The sequence below is a fragment of the Oryzias latipes genome, chromosome 19, assembly GCF_053564925.1.
Source record: "Oryzias latipes strain Hd-rR chromosome 19, Olatipes_Hd-rR_3.1".
NCBI lineage: Eukaryota > Metazoa > Chordata > Actinopteri > Beloniformes > Adrianichthyidae > Oryzias > Oryzias latipes.
Window position 1 is genome coordinate 16,999,067 of NC_136255.1, and position 19,414 is coordinate 17,018,480.

Here is a 19,414-nt window from a genome sequence, read left to right on the forward strand (position 1 = left end):
TAAACTGCCGGTTCTCTCCAGGCTCGCGGGCTCAATCATTCCCATTTTTTCCGAGTCTCGTCTGGTGAGGTTTAAACGGAGTCATGCGGAGCTGGGAGTTCAGATCTGTGGGGGAAACCTGTGTGGCATCTTTGTGGAGACTCTGGACGATGACAGCCCTGCTAAGGGTCCCGACGGATTGTCACCTGGAGACCTGATCCTGGAGGTACACCGGTGTCTACCTGTGGCTTTAGCTTGTCAAAGTTATGATGTCTAACAATAAAAAAGACTTGAATTGCTCGTGTTTACATTCAATCTTAAAAGATGTATGAGTGGATGAACAAAAACATGCTACAGCTCAAGGTCTCTCTCTGCATTGTTTTATTTTCTTTATTACAAGAAATGAGTTGCTCTGGAGGATATGTGTAGTTTTGTCAACTGAATACCCTTTTTTTTTAAATCTTCATTCAGTACAATGGCGTCAGCATGCTGAATAAAACTAAAGAAGACGCTTACCTGGAAATGCTGAAACCAGTTGAAACGATAACCTTCAAGGTGCAGAATTGCGCAGACAGCCTTGCTGACATCAGAGAGACTCATGGAGATGGATTTTTTGTGAGGTAAGCACAGAGATTTTCAAGGTCCTGAGAGCAAAGGCAAAGTATACTCTACAGAAGGGGTTTTTGTGAATTTAGCAGAACACTAAAGTAACTCTGAGACAGACAAATAAAGTGATGACGAGTATATTTTAAAAGCCCTGAGGATACTTTGCAATGAGGACTGTTCACTAAAGCATTAAAATGATTGTAACATCCTGTAAAGTTGGTGTTTTTTAATCAAAGCTTTCATCTGGTGTCCTGCTCTTCATCAGAGCACTTTATGAACGGGTGGCAGAGGCAGAGCAGGAGCTAAGCTTTAAGAAAGACGACATCCTGTATGTTGAAGACACGTTGCCTAACGGTAACTTTGGCTTCTGGATGGCCTGGCAGCTTGATGAAAATGCCCAGAGACTACTGAAAGGGCAGATTCCAAGTAAATACATGTAAGTTCAGCAAAGACTTAATTACCAGTCACCTCCATACGATCAGATGTACATTTGAACTCTTGGTTCTGATTCTACATTAGGATGGACCAGGAGTTCTACAGGAGACACGGCATGACGGACGGAAAAGAGGATGGTGGCGCCGGCAAGACTCTGTCTGCTGCCGCTCGGAGGTCGTTCTTCCGCCGGAGACTAAAGCACAAACGCAGCGGCTCTAAAGACGGGAAAGACCCGCTTGATTCCATAAGCATGGATGCTTTACCGCTGACAGAGGGTGAGAAATCTTTTTTTATAGAGAAAAATGTATCACAAATCCACTACCTGGAGCTAATGGATGACAACAGACTCAAAGGTTTGCTTTGTTCCTTTGGAGCTCATCGTAAAAGGTGAAGTCTGTGAAAAATGTGTCCTCAAAAGCAGCACTCTGTTGTGTGAAAACAAAGACTTTACAGAACATTTCACACACTCTTTCCAAGAGCTGTCAACTGCCTTCCTCACAGAAATGTACAGTTTCTTTAAAGTCACCTTGTTTTGTGACTAAATTCGCAGGTTTGGGAAAAACAAAGTAAATAATTTATTTGCAGAAATTCCCTGTAAATAACTGTAGTTTGGGGTATTTTGATGATTTCGCTATTGTTTACAACTTGGTTGGTTCATCAAAGTGTCACTGCTTAAGGTGACCCCTAAAAAAACTCAATTACAAACAAGACTTCATTGAAATTTCAACACAAAAGTTTAAATGTGTTTAAATGTATTAAAAACATGTCAAATGTACAGATCCCACATTATTTTTGGTGCCTTTAGAAAGCCTGTTTTGTAAAATTCATGTCAAAGGTGTGCTGTGAGCTGCAGCGATTGTCATCTGTGTTTTCTTCTCAGATGGTCTGAGCCTGATGTACCAGCGGGTCCAGAAGGTGGACTGCTTGTCCCCCAGACCAGTGCTGATCTTGGGTCCTTTAGTAGAGACGGTTAAGGACATGCTGGTGAAGGAGACTCCTGCTAAATTTTGTCGCTGTCTGCCTGGTGAGCCATGTTTACATGATTGCTGATTTATCAAACCGCTTTTAGACTGTTTCAAAAGGACAAAAATAACAAATGTAAATAAGTGACTTGGTCTGTTTTAACCATTGATTCGTTTAGAGATAATGAAGGCGTCCCAGCAGGCAATCGAGCGAGGTGTGAAGGACTGTGTGTTCATTGACTTCAAACGAAGAAGTGGCCATTTTGATGTGACAACAGTGGCATCAATAAAAGAGATTACAGAGAAGGTAAATCAATGTTAATGTCCTTTGAATTTCACACACCATAGCACAATCTTCAAATCCAATAGTCACTTTAAGTTTACTTTAAGAAAAGAAAACACGTTTTTTGTGTTTGAACTCTTGAACATTTAGCTTCAAGAATTGATCTTTTTTTAATCTCACCCCACATAATCTCTTATAATCCAGCCTTTACATTTATACCCCATTTCTAAAGCTGACATTTTTCTTTGTCAGGACTCTCACTGTTTGCTCGACATCGCTCCTCATGCCATTGAGCGTCTTCACAGCGTTCACATCTATCCAGTCGTCCTTTTCATTCGCTACAAAAATGCCAAACAGATAAAGTGAGTATTTTTACACCCTGAATAGTTTTCATTGTCTCACTTTTCAAGCCAGTAACAAAATTAGGTCTGTAGAAGCTTAAAATGTCATTTCAATAACTTTTGGATTTAATAAATTTATTATTTTCTATGCTGTAGAGACATTTTTTTAACTAAAAATAAAAGATGCTTTATATTTTAACAAGAGGATGGAAAGTAAAATGACTCAATTCTAGTCTAATTTAGAAATTATCAGTCTAATTTAATTTTTCAGACATCCAGAAAATTAAGTTCTGCAGAAATCCCGCCACATTGTTATCCTATTACTCTGTACATTGATCTAAAAATGAACCTAATTTAATGAAATAATTATTTTGTAGACGCGTCATGCCTTTTCCAACTGCTGGGGGGTTGATGGTCTGATTTTCAAATATTTGCGTCATTTTTACTTTACACGTCGTGTGGATTAGCTCTCACAAATGAGGACACTGTGGTCTGGCAGCTACAGGCTTTCCCATCAACACGCTGCAGGAACGGTGCAGCCGGCAGACGCAGCAGGGATTGATTCCTGCTAAACCTTCACTTTCATCAGTTGAGTACCAGCTGTCCTGGGAGGGGCTCCTCGAGCCTGTGGCGTGGTTGGCCAACACTCCCAGCAGTGTGCCCCCACCCCCACACACACCCACCCCACCATACCTAATACTACTCCATGTGCTCACAAATGCACACCTCCCACCGCTGCAGCCTCTGGCAAAAGCTCAATGTTTTTATGGATCCTCCTCCTCTGAGGTCCAGAACATGCTGACCGCATACTGAGCACCATGGAGAGACCATTCATGTGTTGATTGATTGATTGAAACGTAAAGATTTACAGTTAGAAAATAGAAACCTCAAAAATTGGAATCTGTAGTTCTTCTTTATATTTCACAACAATCTAAAAATAATCAAATATTTTTCAGACTCAGGAATTTTAGGAAACCATTTGTGGGTTTCCATTTTGTTTTGTTTTAGTTTTCTATGAATGAGTAGAAGTTGCTGATGCACTCTTCCTTTTTTTTTCCTTTAGAGAACAGAAGGACCCTCTGTACCTGCGGGAGAAACTCTCCCAGAAACATTCCAAGGAGCAGTTTGAGCTTTCTCAGAAGATAGAACAGGACTACAGCCGCTTCTTCACAGGTATCCAAAGAGAACATATACACACTTTAGTTGAATTCTTTATGGAAAGAAAGAATACTCACTGATAATTTATCAAATTTATCTTAAAGATTGACTAAAATAATAATCTTTGCTATCAATTTCAACACTTTAAGAAGTAAATTCACTTCTGAAGTGACCCGACCACAAAAAATAAATGACATGTACGACTGGCTTTTTTTTTTTTTTATGTTATGAGATTATTGTTATGGATGCAGACTCCTCCCTTCCATCCATAAAATAAAAATACAATGTGTTTCCAAAGGCAGTAGCACATGCAGCTCTCCTAAAAAAAGAAATTAAAATTGTCACTGGAGCATTTTTAACTTTAACGTTTTAACCTCCACCCCCACTGAATTTTATTGAATTTGAGCCATTTACACACTGAACATCTCAAAGCATTGAACAACACAAAGTTGGAGTTTCTCAAAAGAAGACCAACTATCCTGTATCCCGTAAGGATGAAGGGGATTGAAGGACGGTGCCAATCCCTCAACCCAACTACTGGTAGTGGAGTTTCTTGTACACCCCACAACACCCCTGACAAAAACATAACCGTACACGCTCACAAGACATTATTAAACTAAATAAACTATTTTTAGCCTGAAACACAGATTTGCAAACGGACAACATCCTGTTGGAACATTTGATAAGTCTATTCACAAGTTTTACCAAATGGTCAAATCTAGAACACACTTTTGATTGGACAACAGAACATCCCATGTAGAAACAGTCTGGTCAACAGTAAGTTGGTCACTGATAGGCTGACGAACATGATCAAAAATACATTCAGATCATCTGGTTCCACTGTCTGAAGGTAGTCCGGTCGTCAGTCTAGAGTCACATGGAGCAGGTTGGACAGAACTTGCTTGTTGGGGTCAATACACTTCCAGGGAGAGCAGAAGCTGTCAGGTCAGAAGCGTCATCTTGTGTTGAATTCAACTCTGTCAGTTATGAAATCCAACGATGCTCCTGAGTCTGCAGGCTCAGAAGAATCCAATGATCTTACTGCTAAAGCAGACATGGTTGGTACCGACTCCTGCTCACTTTTGTAATCCGATCCAGTCACTTGCGCACTTGGAATGGAGCAGCCACTGAGTGCTGAATTGTTATTTTCTTCACATAACTCTGAACTGAGGTGAGACTGTGCATCACCCTTTTGACCCCAGAGGAGGCCTTCCTATCATCCAATGGCTGTAAACACCCATCTCCAGCAGATCTGAAGCTTCATGTTTCCATCAGAAACTAGAAAACTCTTGTTTCTGAAGTTATTTCTCTTAGATGTTCTGAGCATCGTATTAAAACAACTACATGCAGTTTAAGTTTTTCTAAATGTCAGAGGATTAAATCAAACCTGGAATTCAATTCAACACAATTCTTAACATGCAGTTTATCAATATATGATTAAATTTTTTAATTTGTGGTCAAATATGTAATCAAATCAGAAAGATTATGATGGAAACTTCACATGCTCTCATTTAACATGAGCTGTCAGCTCAGTTAGGTGTCGATCAGCTTGGCTTTCCTGTTCCTTTTGATTTTTTTTTTTTTTTTTTTTTTAAGCTGGAGTTTCAAGAAGATTTTTGATCTTCTGCAAACATGATTTGGGGTTTCCTTCAATTTGATTCAACAAAAGAAGTTTCCCTCTCAAAAATTACTTCCTTTGGGGCTGAATCAATCGAACATTTCTGTTAGCACTAGGTTTCTCAAAGTTGTGTATTTTATATGCTTCCGTTGCCAGGTCTTTGTGAATTGTCTCCATCGCTGCAATCTTAAGACTCTAGATGGGCCTTAAGCTTGAATGGACTTGCCAGTCAACGCATATCCAAGATGACCAAAAAAGTCAACATTGTTAGAAGCTTTGAAATGTTGAGGGTTAGTCAGTGCCCAAAGATTCACCGTATCTTTTGATCCATTGTAAAAGCGTTCCCAGTGGTCTTTTAATGATTTTCTACGTAACAAAAAGCTCTTATTCAAACGGCATTTCTTTGTCTGCTCAATATTCACAACAATTTGAATAAAGAAATACTCAGAAATGCAGTTTTAAGTTAAATTTTCTTTACACATGTCCATTTGGTTGCAGGCGTCATCCAAGGCGGCAGCGTCTCCTACATGTGCACTCAGATCACGACCATGGTGGAGCAGGAACAAAGCAAAGTCCTATGGATTCCTGATGGAGCACCATAATCATTTCACATCCGGGACTTTGTGTCCAGCATTCATAGTGACTTTATTCACCATTTTTTCAAATTACAAACTGGTACAGGCATGATGCACAGCTGACACAATGGTTTACATGAAAAACTTTCATTAAATGTGTAGCAATACTAGTGATGAATCAGTTGTCCCACTACATTAGTGAAGTGCAGTTCTTGATAGATGAACTTTACATTTGATACTTGAACGCTTTATTCTCCTTTTTTATTAACAGTCTTTTTGTCAGATAAATGCATCTAGACATTAAAGAAAAACACAATTATAAACAACAAACCACAACAAGAATCAAGTTTCTCCTGCACGAGGGAGAGGAGCAAGAGTGACAGAAAACATCTACCACGCTTCTCTTCTCAAAGCATCTGCCTCTCCCCGTGCTGCTTTTATTAAGAACACAAGACAAAGAGAAAAAGTTCATTAAGGGGTGTCGTCAAATGACCCCTTTGGTTGGATTCCAAGTTCAAACAGTATCCCTTATCAGCTCAGGACAGTGTCTTAAAACCCCCTCATCCTTGCTGGGATGAGAAGCAGATGAACAGACACACAAAGGTTTCTAAAAAGGTAAAAAGGTCAATCTGAGTAAACATTTAAACAAGAACATTTAACCAAATGCATTTAAACAATGATAATAATAAAACAATTTCCTTCACACGTTTTTAAACCTCATGAACATGTTTGCCCACAGAAATCTTCATAAATCTAAACAGAGATTTTTTTTTCATTTTTGTGACATTTTGTGCTATTTAATTTATCTAAATGGATAAGAGGATATTGTTATAAACATGTAGCTGTAGAGTTAATAAGAATATCTTCCTAATAAACTCCTTATTTATAAAGAATAATTTCCTCTATCTCAAGTTATGGTGATATTTTACTCTAATGACTTTTGTTTCATTTAATTTCTGTCATATTGTGCCAAGCTATGATAATTTACTTTTTTTTTATTTTAGTAATGACTGTGATGTAAAATCATTCAAAAAAATTTTGCTTCCTCCAAATTCCCAAATTTGACTGTTGCTACAAATACATTTTACACATTTTGGCAAATATATGGTGTTAAAGATTGAATTTCTGGCGTATAGCTGGATCTACACATTCTTACATTCTTGTTGAATCACAAGGACACATTTCATTATTAAAATCCGATTAAACACCTTGGTTCTGCGGTCAATGATGTTTATTTTGTAGTTTTTTTATATTAAAAAGAACTGACTTGATTTGATGTTTGTTTTTATTTTATTTTTGTTTATAAAAATGATTTTTATTAAATCCTTCCGGATTAAACAAAACTTGCTCCACTAGAGGGAGCAATTGACTTTTTCAGGGAGTTTCAACGCCTTTTACCAGGATTGTCCAAAATTATGGGTTGAAAAAACTAAAATCGCTTACTTTTTATTGAATTTTTAACTTGGTGTCGCATTTTAAAAACTGTTATTTGAAAAAGGAAAAGCCTAACATTTTGCACTGGTTGACTTTAAACATTTTGGTAATGTAGCTGTATTTTAGGAAACGTCATTATAAACCTCTTTATATAAGTTTGCATTTAAAACCCAAATTTACATGATTCTTTTTATGGACGTCTATAAAACATATGTAAATCTAATTATTTAGGCCTAACATTTTTCTTTTAGTTTTGTATAATTCCCCTTGATTTTTCAAAATAAGACTGGATTAAAATAATTTATATATTTTTTTGGCATATGAAGGTGTCTCATTCAACACGAGGGTGTTTGTAACCAGAAAGTTAGTCATCAAACATTGATGAAGCTTCCCTATAAATAACCAGGAGCATCTGCGTCTGCCGCTGGTGGCTCCTCCCCCGCCCGGCACCTGTAAATCTGCGATGCCATCTTCTAACAAATGGATGAGATAGGCGCCCGCTGGAGCCGAAAAACCTCCGCCGTTCGTAATGTCAGAGCGTTTGTCTAGTAGAGGATGACTATGACTTTCCCAGCTTCATAGGGCTGTGGAGCGCATTCAACAGTGCGGAGCTCCACAGGAACCTGAGGATCCATAGATAGCAGCAGGACGCGCACCTGGACTGCCAGAGAAAGCTGGGAAGTCTCCGTGATCAGAACTGGTATTTGATGTTTCTCCGTTAGAGGCATCCATTTACGCAGGCGCATTCGTGATCGTGAACGCGCATGATGATGAAGCGCGCCGCTGACGCCTTGATTTGAAAAGAAGTTTCCATTCCTGCCTGGCTTCGACTCTAACTTCCCCATCCTCCCCTGCGGTGAAGCCGCACGAGCCGATCCGGAGATGCGTGAGCCGCTGAGGGGTCGCGGGGCGCTGGCTGGTTCTCCCCGACGCGCCTGAAAAACCCACCTGACTGCCGGTTCGGGACGGGGGGGCAGCCTGTTGAGCAGAGATCGATCATGTCGAAGAACACTATGGATAAATTCAGCCCCTCGGTGCACATGTCCAAGATTGACGTGGTCATCCCGTATTCAGCAGATAATATGTTGTGTGACAACAACGGCCAGCGGATGTGGTGGGCTTTCTTGGCCTCGTCCATGGTCACTTTCTTCGGGGGACTCTTCATAATCCTCCTGTGGAGAACTCTGAAGTATCTGTGGACCGTGTGCTGCCACTGTAAAGCCAAAAAGAAGGTATGTGTTGTTGTGCAGCTCCTCCGTGGAAATTCAACCCACAGCTTTTATTGTTTTTGTGCGACAGCAGTGCGTAACGACGGCCAGTTTGATCTGGGAAAGGGGCTTATAATTAAATCAGCGCAGAGGCTCCATCAACAGAGAACACAGGGCATGACTCTGAATGATGAACTCTGCTATTTTGGGCGTCAGAGCTGTAAGGCACAGTTATATTTCACTAAAAGTTCTCCAACACTTTCTAAGCCAGCTTCTATTTGGAGCATTTTGGAAAATGAACCACAGAAGTCATCAAGGATTTATATCTGTTGCCCCAATGAGGAAGAGTATAACACCCCCACCCCCAAAGAAACAAAACCCTCTTCGATTTGGATTACAATGAGACACTTAAGTCTGTTCTGATGCAAATATGAATCATTTAGTTCAAATATTTTTACCTTGAAATGTCCTCATCCAATCAAACACGCCTGCTCTTTCTGTCTATTTATTTTTCCCAAACATGACCTGGTTCAAGTGTTGCCAGGAAACATATATGGAGACAAAACTCTCATTTAGATCAAAGCTTTGTGGAATTAAGGACATTTTGAAGATTATTTTGTTCACTGAACATAAGCAATGACCTCATTTCATTATTTTACAGTAAAAATATAGGGGTTTTGTGTACATTTTTAAATTCAAATTGACTATTTTTCTTTATAGCGCTTTCAGTCAAACAAGTTATGAAACATTTTGTTTAATGATACACTCTTTTAAAATCATGCCTCAGCACAATAGTTAGTTTTTTTTTTAACATGAGACATCATGACTCTTGATTAAATTAATATTTGTGTTGATGCTCTGCAAATGTCTGTGTATAACCGATCATATTTCCCTGAATAGGAGCAGCGTACCACAGATTACTTAGAAATAGCTGTTCAGATTTTAAGCAACAGTTTGTCATGGATTGTTATTTGCCATTGATTTTGGCATACTTTTAGAAAAGCTAGAAAGAAATGGGATCAGATTTAGCTGTAAACTATGTAAAAAAAAAAAAAAAAAAATCATTAAAGCAATAGGATTAGTGGAATTACATGGGGTGTACCTCAAGGCTTAGTGTTTGGGGCCCAAACATTTAAACCTGAACCTCAGTGACGTCAACATCCATAGTTGTTTAGTAGTCCTCAAATGACCAAAGATGGATTGAATACTGAAAAGTTACACTAAAATATGACTAGAAATCGAGCATAAAGCATACAGAAGCAAAAACATAGAAGATCGTTGCAACACAAAATAGAACTCGGTGTAGGACTGAAATCACTCCCTTTGTGCTGTTGTTCGTACTCCTTCACATGTCAAGGTGAGTGAAGTGATTGCAGTTTTACATTCTAGTCAATAATGACTAAAAAAAATCCATAGCATCCTTTATGATTCAAGGGTGAAGGTGCCTCATTCAGTTTACTCATATTTTCATTTTGTTACACTTAGAAGCTTTAAAATTCAGGAACCTGGTGAAATGTCTGACAGCTTAAGACCATTCTACAGGGGCTCATTATCTAGATCAGTAAATTCTGACCTTTTGCAAAAGCCTTTGACATATTTTGGAGATAGATTTTAAATCTTTAAATTTCTACATTTAGAAATAAGTTGTCCCCTGTGGAGATGGATGTTTTACCCATACAGTATGTTGAAAAGAGTCTGTTTTATGTTTAACTTGTGTTTGAATTGGCAAAAAAGTGGAATTTCTCAGGTATTCTGCTAAAGTATAGAAACCGTCCAAACGGCTATCAGCCTCATGTAATACTAGCTGCTTGTTTTTCTGATGAAACGAAATGTTCTGGTGAACTATCTGAAGATCATTAGTTGCATATTTTGTTAATAATGTCATTTTGTTGAAGATATTTACAGTCTCCTTAGATTCATTAATACTTGATTTATTTTGAAGGCCAGTTTTGCTAGAGTTCGTCATCTTTTTGTGTACAGAAACACCCTTGCAATGATACTATAATAGAGACAAGAATCAGTGCATTCTATTTGGATATTTTTGGTTTCTTTTCTTATTAAAATTTACAATAGTAAAAGTTTAAAGATTTTTAAGAAATGTCATAAGCTGCTTTTGGAAGCATGACAATAGTTTTGTAGCAAATAGATCTTTAAAGCCTTCCCATGACTCTATAATTTGTATTTTTTTGGCAACATTTCCGTTGTGATGACAATCCTTCTTCACAAGGTGAAGAATAAAGACTCATCTCAGTTCAAAAAGTTATTATATTGTTTGATTTTATGGTTTTATTTATCGGAAAAGCGAGATGGAGCAGGCAAAGGTTTAATGCGGGGCGGGTCTGACCTTTATCACCAATTCTCTGTGTCACTCGGTGTGCTTTGAAAGTGGCAGCAGAGTTGAAAATGATTCCTATAACTAAATCATTTGGTTTGAATTTGTGTGAAGTAAAAACTCCCACCCACAAATATTTAGAATCTGCCATCATTTGTGCTCTAGAAATTCAAATATTAGATTTGCTTTTTGGTATTTTGTTTAAAAAATTACAATAATTTGTATTTTTTAGCTTGACAAACGTTTACAATATTTCATTTTTTTAACGAGTATGTAAAAAATATTATAGAGATGTTAAAAATGAGGTTTATGCTTAAAAAAACAGATTTGGGGGCAAGTGGAGCTGCTGAGCTCCACCAACCTGTTGCTGAGAGGCGGGGGTTCCTACCACTTCCAATCTTTTCCTCCTTCCCATCTTTCCTTGTCTCATCCTGTGTCTTTTTCCTCCAAGAATTGCCTTGCAGAGTCAGAAATGCAGTGTCAGGTGCATACAGTGTGTGGCATATGAATCAGTGTTTTTGTTGCTAAGCAACAAGAAAGCAAAGGATTTCATTATAAGAGGAAATCTCTCTCTCTCTTCCTTTCCTTTTTTTTTTGAAATAGTTAGAGCTGGGAGATTTGGCTGGTTTGTTGGAGGGGACTCCCCCCCCCCCCCCCCCAACCCCACCTCCCAGCCTGAGCATAAAGCTTTTAGTGTTTTGTTTATAGACTTCTTCTTTTTTCTTTTGTTTTTTCTCTCTTCTTATCTTCCATCCAAATTGAGCCTCTCCATCTCTGCTGCTCCGTTTTCCCTGGATCATTACTAATCAATAAAACTTTTAATTTCAGGGGTTCTGATAAATGACTGCCATTATGGGGCTGGGAGGAAGCAGCAAATTGGCTTCATTGTAAATGGCAGCCTTCTCACTATGGAAGGAGTTATCAGGCCCTCATGTTTCACACTAAGGGTGAAAGCCTCAGTGAAGAAGGCCTTTATTTCATTCTGCTCAGGAGAGCTGCAGACAACAGCAAAGACCTGATGAAGAGATGTAAAATCAGCGATTAGTCATTTACCACAGACAGTCTGTTCCTTCACGGCGAGCCAGACTGATGACCGATTCCTGCTCTCTGACATGTTGTAATGCGATTTGTATCGGCTGTTCATGGTTGGCCTCTGATGAATTTTTGAAAACTTTGACTGCCGTGACATCTTCTGCTCCAGCGCTCATTAAATTGCCATTTTTGTTTTATTGTAATTCATGTTAGGAACTGTTGAATGGATGCATGTTTAATTCAGTGCATCAACAATTGACAAGCAGCCATGAATTTGGAGAAAGACGGGTCACTTCTGCAACTACAATCAATTCATCTGGTTACTGTTCTAAATAGAAAAGCATTTTTCTCTTGTGTAGGGTTACATTTGAAAATCTATAGACATGCTGGAGGAATTTATTTTTTCTTTTTTGCATAATATAAGCATCATGCAGCAGCTTGGCTGTCATCGCTCCATCTGGGAACCAACAGGTCTCTGATTAACACAAATGTGGGAGATCTCATCTGCACTATTTTTTATCAGGGGTTGATGCACATTGTGGTGCTGTTACTTTTGTTTTATGTTTTGTGCTTCGAAAAGAGAAAAATCTGTTTATCCCGCTGTAATAAACAATTGTGTTTTTGGTGTTTTCAATGTGTTTTTGTGGCATGTTTTTGACGATGGAGGCCACATATTAAGAAAGTAAGCTAGTATTTCTTGATTTAAATCGCTGTGAATCAGGAGCAGACGGAAAAACGCTGTTTGAAAGAGCTTATTTGCATAGTAGAAAAGCTCCCGGCTCCGCTCCATTCTGATGCATCCACTTGCAGACAAATAGATGTGTGCACGTCTTTCTATACAGCTGGATAGCTCCAATATTGCTCACCATTTATGCTGCACTGGTAATGTTAAGTTGGGGTTGTGAGAAGCTGAAAGTCAGTCTAATGCCACTCTGCAGAAACTATGTCCTAGAAAAGACAGTTTTTTTTCCATTTACCTAAAATCATAATTAAAAGACCACTGCAACCCCTATTAAAATAGATTAAAAGATGATCGGAGTGGGAATTTAAGATGTTTTTTCTGCTGTTTCTCAGTGTTTAACAGTGGCAGAAAAACAGAGTGCGCTGGATTTAAGTTGGTATCTGTGAAGTGGTGCCCCCTAAAGCTCATATCTTCACTTTGACCTTCACTCTTAATTTAATTCTCTGCATTCATCCAGTGACAGTATTTGGCACAACTTGAGTCCCAGTATTTTATGGGGTTTAAATGAACATAGATGAAGCTCGTTATGAGACAGCTATTTCAGGAAGATCTTCCTCCAACAAGTTGGTCTCAGTTCATTATTCATCTGATTTATGTTAAAAGAGTTTTCAATAATTGACTCGTTTTCAGAGAAATCCTGTCAGGAGCCACACGTTAAATGCAGTTTTAATGCGCTCTGCCTTTTTTCTTTTTTTCTTTTTTGGAGCCGCAGCGTTGTAGCTCGAGCATATAGGCTCACAGTGTTGATCGATGACCTTTACTGTCAGGAGGATGTGATTTAGGTGAGATTCTGAGACCTAAATTTGGAGGCGCAGACTCCTGATTAAAGTGACCTAAAGGAGATATGTGGGCCTGTAATGACGACATGTTCATTTTGGCGCCTGCCCCTATTAAAAATACATTTTTTTTGCACGTTCTCATTTCATTAAGAGAAGTTCAGTGGAAGAATTCTTAACCATCTCCATGATAAGTTGTCTCGGTAAAATTAACGGTGCAGCAACAGGTCCACGTTTAAAGGTTAGAACTCCATACATTTGAAAAACGGCGTGTTTGAAGGTGTTATTCTGCATGTGTGAAATCCGATATTCATGGAGAATAATTGAAACGTCATGTGTCACAAATCATTAAATTGTAAACTCAGATTTTAACAGTATCATGGACTGTTTTTTTTGTGTTTACATTTGAAAACTTGGCCATTAAATCGTCAATGACAGCGGTATGCTAATTAATCCTTTTATTCACGGACACTTGCCTCTGAGGTGCCAATTCATTCATTAAAACTGAACGATTGCATCACCAGGTAGACGGGTGAGAGCAAATGACTCAGAGTTGATCAAGTCGAAAGAATTGGGACATGGTTCCAAGCCTGTCACAATAAATTGCCTCCTGTGTTTCTGCTGGGGTGTTCCGTCTAACCTGTTGGTCACTTCTAAAGGCCTCTATTCAGATGAAGGTCTCTCTATCAGACTAAAAGCAACACTTTCCTTAATGTAAGTCTGTAAGCTTTCAGCACTAACATCCCCTTTTATCTGCACCTAGAGTGACAGAAGCATTGAGTGTTGTTTTGCAACAGCACAGAGGAAAATGTCTTGGAAAGCAAAAGATAAAACAAAACAAATAAAAAAATCAGATTTTAGATTTTTATGCCACCTTTAAACATGGCTGTGCTTGAAATATGTCTATATCTTTCAAACAAACCTTTATTTATAACTATAAACTATAAATAATGTTGAGGTAGCTACCAACAAGCTTTCTCTTTTATTTATTTTGGCCTAACCTTTTCCCTTTTTTTGCACATTTACAATGATCGTTTTACAGAATTGATTTACCATCGGGAGTGTCAAGGAGACTTTCATCTCTTTTGCTAAACGCCACACAGTGCAGTCGTGTGTCGGCCTTCTGCAGCCCACACTCACCACGTCATTTTCAAGACGTCCTCAGATAACCGAGGCATACATCACTGCTACTGCCAACCTGCTGCAAAGGGTGGTGTGTCCGAATGAGAACACAACATCCTGTTATTTCAATTTGTGCAAGAATTTATCAAAAAAATGTAAGAATTCTATAAACCTATAGAGTATTAATGGTGTAAATAAAACATTAAGACTGCATTTTAGTGATAAACATCTCATTCTTCTCAAACTTTCTCTACAAACAGAACATGGAAAGAGTCTTGATATTTCAAGCTGCTAAAGACCACAATTGGCCTCCCTGGGTTTTGTTGGCTGTATTAGCTGATAAGTGGACTAGACATGTTATTATACTGTTATGAGGTTATAGCTGCAGAGCTCTGGACAGGCTGCAGGACCAGGAACATGCTAAGATGCTAAGGTGCAATTCCCTGACTAATGGCTCCAAACAAACAGTTACCTGTTTAGTAATACAGATGTCAGATCACGTGAAACCATTAGATCTATATTTGCTTAAATATTTGCAAGATTTAGTGTTTTGTTTACCTTTGCATGAATTCGCCATCCCTTTAATCTGTTGCTGGTGGATCTTAAGCCTGTTACAGCTAAGTCTGACAGTTTTTCCTCCCCAAGAAATCTCACCAAAAAACAAACTAGTGACGTCTTTGATGTGCAACACCGCTACTCTTCTTGTGGCACTCAGCCTCTCCAACTATTGATTTGCTTAGTCTTAAATCTTCACAACAGCTCACGAAATTTACAGTTTAATTTGTTGGAAAGGGCTTTCCTGTTCTCTAAAGCAGCTGGGTAGTTTTTGTCAGCCATCATTTCTCAAATAGAAATAACATAAGTGCAGATGTGGATCATTTCCAGAAATGCACACATGTACATTTGCTGCAGAAGTGGCGCTAGAGATCCCTATCAGAATAAAATTGGTTCTTTAACTTTTTTATAGTAATAAGTTTTAATTTTGAAGAGATGTGATTTAAAAAAAAAGCTGCAACATTTAAATTTCTTTTTGAGTTAAAAACCAACCATTTAGCAGTAAAAAGGTAATTTATACAAAAAAAAAATACTTTTGAAACTATAAATCATTACTTGGTTTTCCTCCAAAATAAAATGCACCTCTCCTCCAAATCATTTCTCTGCATGTTAGATTCCAGCACAAATCTTTCCTTTGAACTTTGCAAAGACTTACTGTACGCTGGGAGCACCCCGTTACAGAGTGCTGCAAATTCTTGGAAGCTGTTACAGGGACACATTCTGCATCTGAAGAATGCAGCTTGCTGAGCTCATGTCCATAAACACCACAACAAAAAAGACAGCTGTAATTGCCTAGAAGGCACACATAGTGGTAGTAACCATGTGAACGGTCATCTTCCCTCACATGTGCGCAAGGAGGGCAGTCATGGAAAACCTGGAGGCACGTTAACCTCCTGGCTGTTGCGTATTTTTTTTCCTTTTATCGGGGAGCATCGTTAACCTCTGCATCCTGTTGAGATTTCCTACTCTATGAATCACGCCAATCCCACCAAAGAGATGGAAATACAGGAAGAAAGACAGTCAGACAGGCAGGCAAGGAGGCAGGCAGCCCACTCAGTGAAGCAGAAAAACTAAGAGCTCGGTAGCTACCATGGATACACTCCTGGAGTCTTTTTGCTGCTCTCTCGCTGTACGTTTCCCGTATGCATGTGTGCAAGCACAAGCGTAGGTTTGTTTTCTTGTTGTCATTTTTTTGTTCTTTTCCAAGGCCTTTTCTCTAACGTTAGAATCAATGCTTTCCAGTTTTTTTTGGCCTGCAGGATAGGTCATCTTTTCTTCAACCAGATTTAGTTTCTCTTTTAGTGTTATTGTTTCTATTTCTAAACCTAATCAGAAATCGATGCTGCATTTAAACTACCCTTATCTGTTTTTCTGTACCAACTGGCAAACAGGTGGTGAGCAGCTGTAAAAGTTGCAGAGCGGAACGCTTTTCCAGGTGTCTTTAGACTTGAAATAGGCCTAAAAGACGAGTAAATATTGGATTTACATTTGCTGCATGGCCAGATGGATCACAACATGAAAATGTTGTTTCATTTCTGCAAACAATTTTTTACACCCCCTTCTATTATGTCAGATTATAATGGATATACACAGTACTTATCTTATCCGTGTACAGCCTGTAAAAGATTATTACCAGAAAAAGCTGCATGTTGCAGTACACAGGAGGTGGTGGTGTGATCTCAGTGGAGGTTAAAGTGGTCAGGTGGAGCCTTGGGGTTATATTTTTTCTGAATCAATTTCTTTAGGACAAAATATTGATGAACATTTGGAATGTTTTCAACTTAGAGACTTGCTTCTTACTCACTCATGTCACAGAAAAAGATTTTGCTCTCATATTTGGCTTTATTGATCAAACTCCCTAAAATAATAGCCAACAAACTGTTTCTATCTATGACTGTATAAAGTTAGTGGAACATGAAGTTAAGAGGCAGTTGGCAAAGATGTCAAAGAAAGTACTGGAGGAACTCCTAAGGATTTGTAGTTTGCAACTTCTCATGGATACTACGGCCGTTTCTCACACAAAATCCTAAATAAATGTGGGGCGGATTCAAGATGGGTGCCATAAACACAAGTGAAACCATTAAGAACATTTTTCTAAATACAGAGTAACGATTCCTGCCAACATTTACCATCTGAGCAGCTTTTTTTTCTTTCTAGCACATAAAATACCTCACGTTTTTATGATGTGATGCTAAGGGTGTAACGATGAATCGATTTACATTTCTACAATGCAATCAGATTGATCTTTCTTAGGCAAGTTGCTAATTGAGTCGACCTATACCATCATAGAATCGTTTCAAAATGGAATAAATCGATTATATCGATATTGGAAAATTCCATTTGGATTGAGGCACGGTAGGTTTTTTGTACTATAACATAATAACAACCGGACATTGTGGACAACATACATGTGATGTCAGCAAAAAATGATCATGCCATCATTCCAGTCCAATGTGTGGAAACACTTTGAATTTTGCAAAGACATCTGACCAAACAGTCTGGTAGAATTTTCTAATAATGTTCCCTTTGGAACTTTAATTTACCATCAATTCTTGGTACTTGTTTGTTTGTACACATGTTTAATTTACACTTGATTATCTTGCATGAACTCCAAGGAATCTGGAAAACTTCCCCTGCACTGTTGAACCCAGATATTTATCTCTGAGTCACACTGATTGCATTTTTGGCTAAATATGTCCTGAATCAATTTTAAGTCAGTCAATTTGATCAAATCGGATTGTTTAGAATCAACCAATATCAATTATGAATCGGATCATCAACCACAAATTATGATACACCCCTACAAGATGCACTTGATTTTCGATGCATCCAAGAGAATTCGTTCCAACAAAAAAAAAAAAAAAGGATTTCCTGCTAATTTTAGCTTGCACATTGTTCTAACTGCTGCCTTTGAATCTGTTTGAATTTTTTTTCAGGAGGTCCATCGGATCACCACAGGGGAACACATTAAGCGTGTGGACAAGGGTGACAGCGCAGCCAGCGAGGTGGGCTGGATGACCTCGGTCAAAGACTGGGCTGGAGTCATGATATCCGCTCAGACGCTGACGGGAAGAGTCCTGGTGGGTTCGCCTCCTTTCATGCTTGAAACTGAAAGTTGTTGCTTGGTTTCTGAGGCTCACTGTCACAGCCAAATGTGGTCACGACAGCAGATTACTCAAGTGCCTCTTTTTACTTTTGCCACGTTTCTATTAATGAAAGTTGCTCAGGTGAAGCCTGCATCTTTAAGTCCACAAATGAATCACATTCAATTGATTATTTTGCCCCTCCAACACGTAAATACATCCATTGGACTTGCACATGTCGGTCTTTTATGTCTCAACAAAGCCCGGGCAACAAAGAGGATAGATTAAGAGAGTGTATTAAGGTCATGATCCATAAAGTCTCCACACGATGGAGAGAAACAGATGCAGTGGGAGGGGTGTTCCGCTCAGCAACTGCATCTGGTCAACTCTAATGGTTGCTATAGTGACTGATGTGACTGTCAGAAGCCACATGTCTGTTTGATCATTTCATGTTGTAATTTTTGTTTTGTGACCTTTCTGACCCTGTCTACCAATTTAGTCAAGGTTTCTTTAAATGTATTCCGGATTTTATTTAGGAATCAGTCTGGCAGTTAGGGCTTGGCATGCAATAAGATGGGAGAGATGATGAAATGAAATGCACGAGTGGGAGCGCCATCCTAAAGCGTGCTGCATTGCCAGCGCTCGGGGCGTGATCCCTCTCCGGCCCACCCCTTTAAATGTGGTGTCACATCTCTGGTTGGCTCAGTATGCCTCCTGTTGATTTAAAGCTGGGTAAGCGCCTCACTAACACTGTCTGCTGGTGAATATTCATGCCTGCATCATGTCTGCATTATTTTGTGAGGATCAGAATGACAACTGTCCTTGCATTTAGTAGTTCACGTCGTTGCAGACAAGCTGGTGATTAACAATAATAAATTTCGCCTTAAGAAAGACAGGCTTTGCCTTGATTTTTCCCCTCTCAGACACTAAAGCCTGTCTCAGCACGTGTTGTGTATATGAAGCTCAAGTGCTCTGTCTCAATGAGGGCCTGGAACACAACTGTTTAGCGGGTGCTCGTCTGTAACCATGGCAACTGCAGCTTACCTAAACACAGCAGATGTGTGTTTTCTCTTCAGCCTTTTTAGGACACACATTAAAGCCTATTTCGAGGCCATCTGAGGGAGAGTTATACTGGGAAGTATGAGCTTAAATAAAACACTAATGGTATTTATA

The 19,414-nt window shown here is 38.9% G+C and overlaps 2 protein-coding genes across 19 annotated transcripts in view; both read left to right on the top strand.

Annotated features, from left to right (window-relative positions):
- LOC101171446 (disks large homolog 5) overlaps positions 1–7,229 on the top strand; it is a 34,962-nt gene extending 27,733 nt beyond the window's left edge. For both annotated transcript variants that reach the window (XM_011488225.4, XM_020712011.3), the window contains exons 25-33: positions 22–205; positions 451–599; positions 851–1,021; positions 1,105–1,295; positions 1,901–2,044; positions 2,162–2,289; positions 2,518–2,627; positions 3,670–3,779; positions 5,881–7,229. In XM_011488225.4, coding sequence (XP_011486527.1) covers positions 22–205; positions 451–599; positions 851–1,021; positions 1,105–1,295; positions 1,901–2,044; positions 2,162–2,289; positions 2,518–2,627; positions 3,670–3,779; positions 5,881–5,984 — 1,291 coding nt within the window. In that variant the 3' untranslated portion in view covers positions 5,985–7,229. The remainder of the gene's footprint in view (positions 1–21; positions 206–450; positions 600–850; positions 1,022–1,104; positions 1,296–1,900; positions 2,045–2,161; positions 2,290–2,517; positions 2,628–3,669; positions 3,780–5,880) is intronic.
- Positions 7,230–7,811: 582 nt separating this feature from the next.
- LOC101155390 (calcium-activated potassium channel subunit alpha-1a) overlaps positions 7,812–19,414 on the top strand; it is an 81,385-nt gene continuing 69,782 nt past the window's right edge. For all 17 annotated transcript variants that reach the window (XM_023949848.2, XM_078937234.1, XM_078937233.1 and 14 more), the window contains exons 1-2: positions 7,812–8,623; positions 18,095–18,238. In XM_023949848.2, the coding sequence (XP_023805616.1) occupies positions 8,390–8,623; positions 18,095–18,238 (378 nt within the window). In that variant the 5' untranslated portion in view covers positions 7,812–8,389. The remainder of the gene's footprint in view (positions 8,624–18,094; positions 18,239–19,414) is intronic.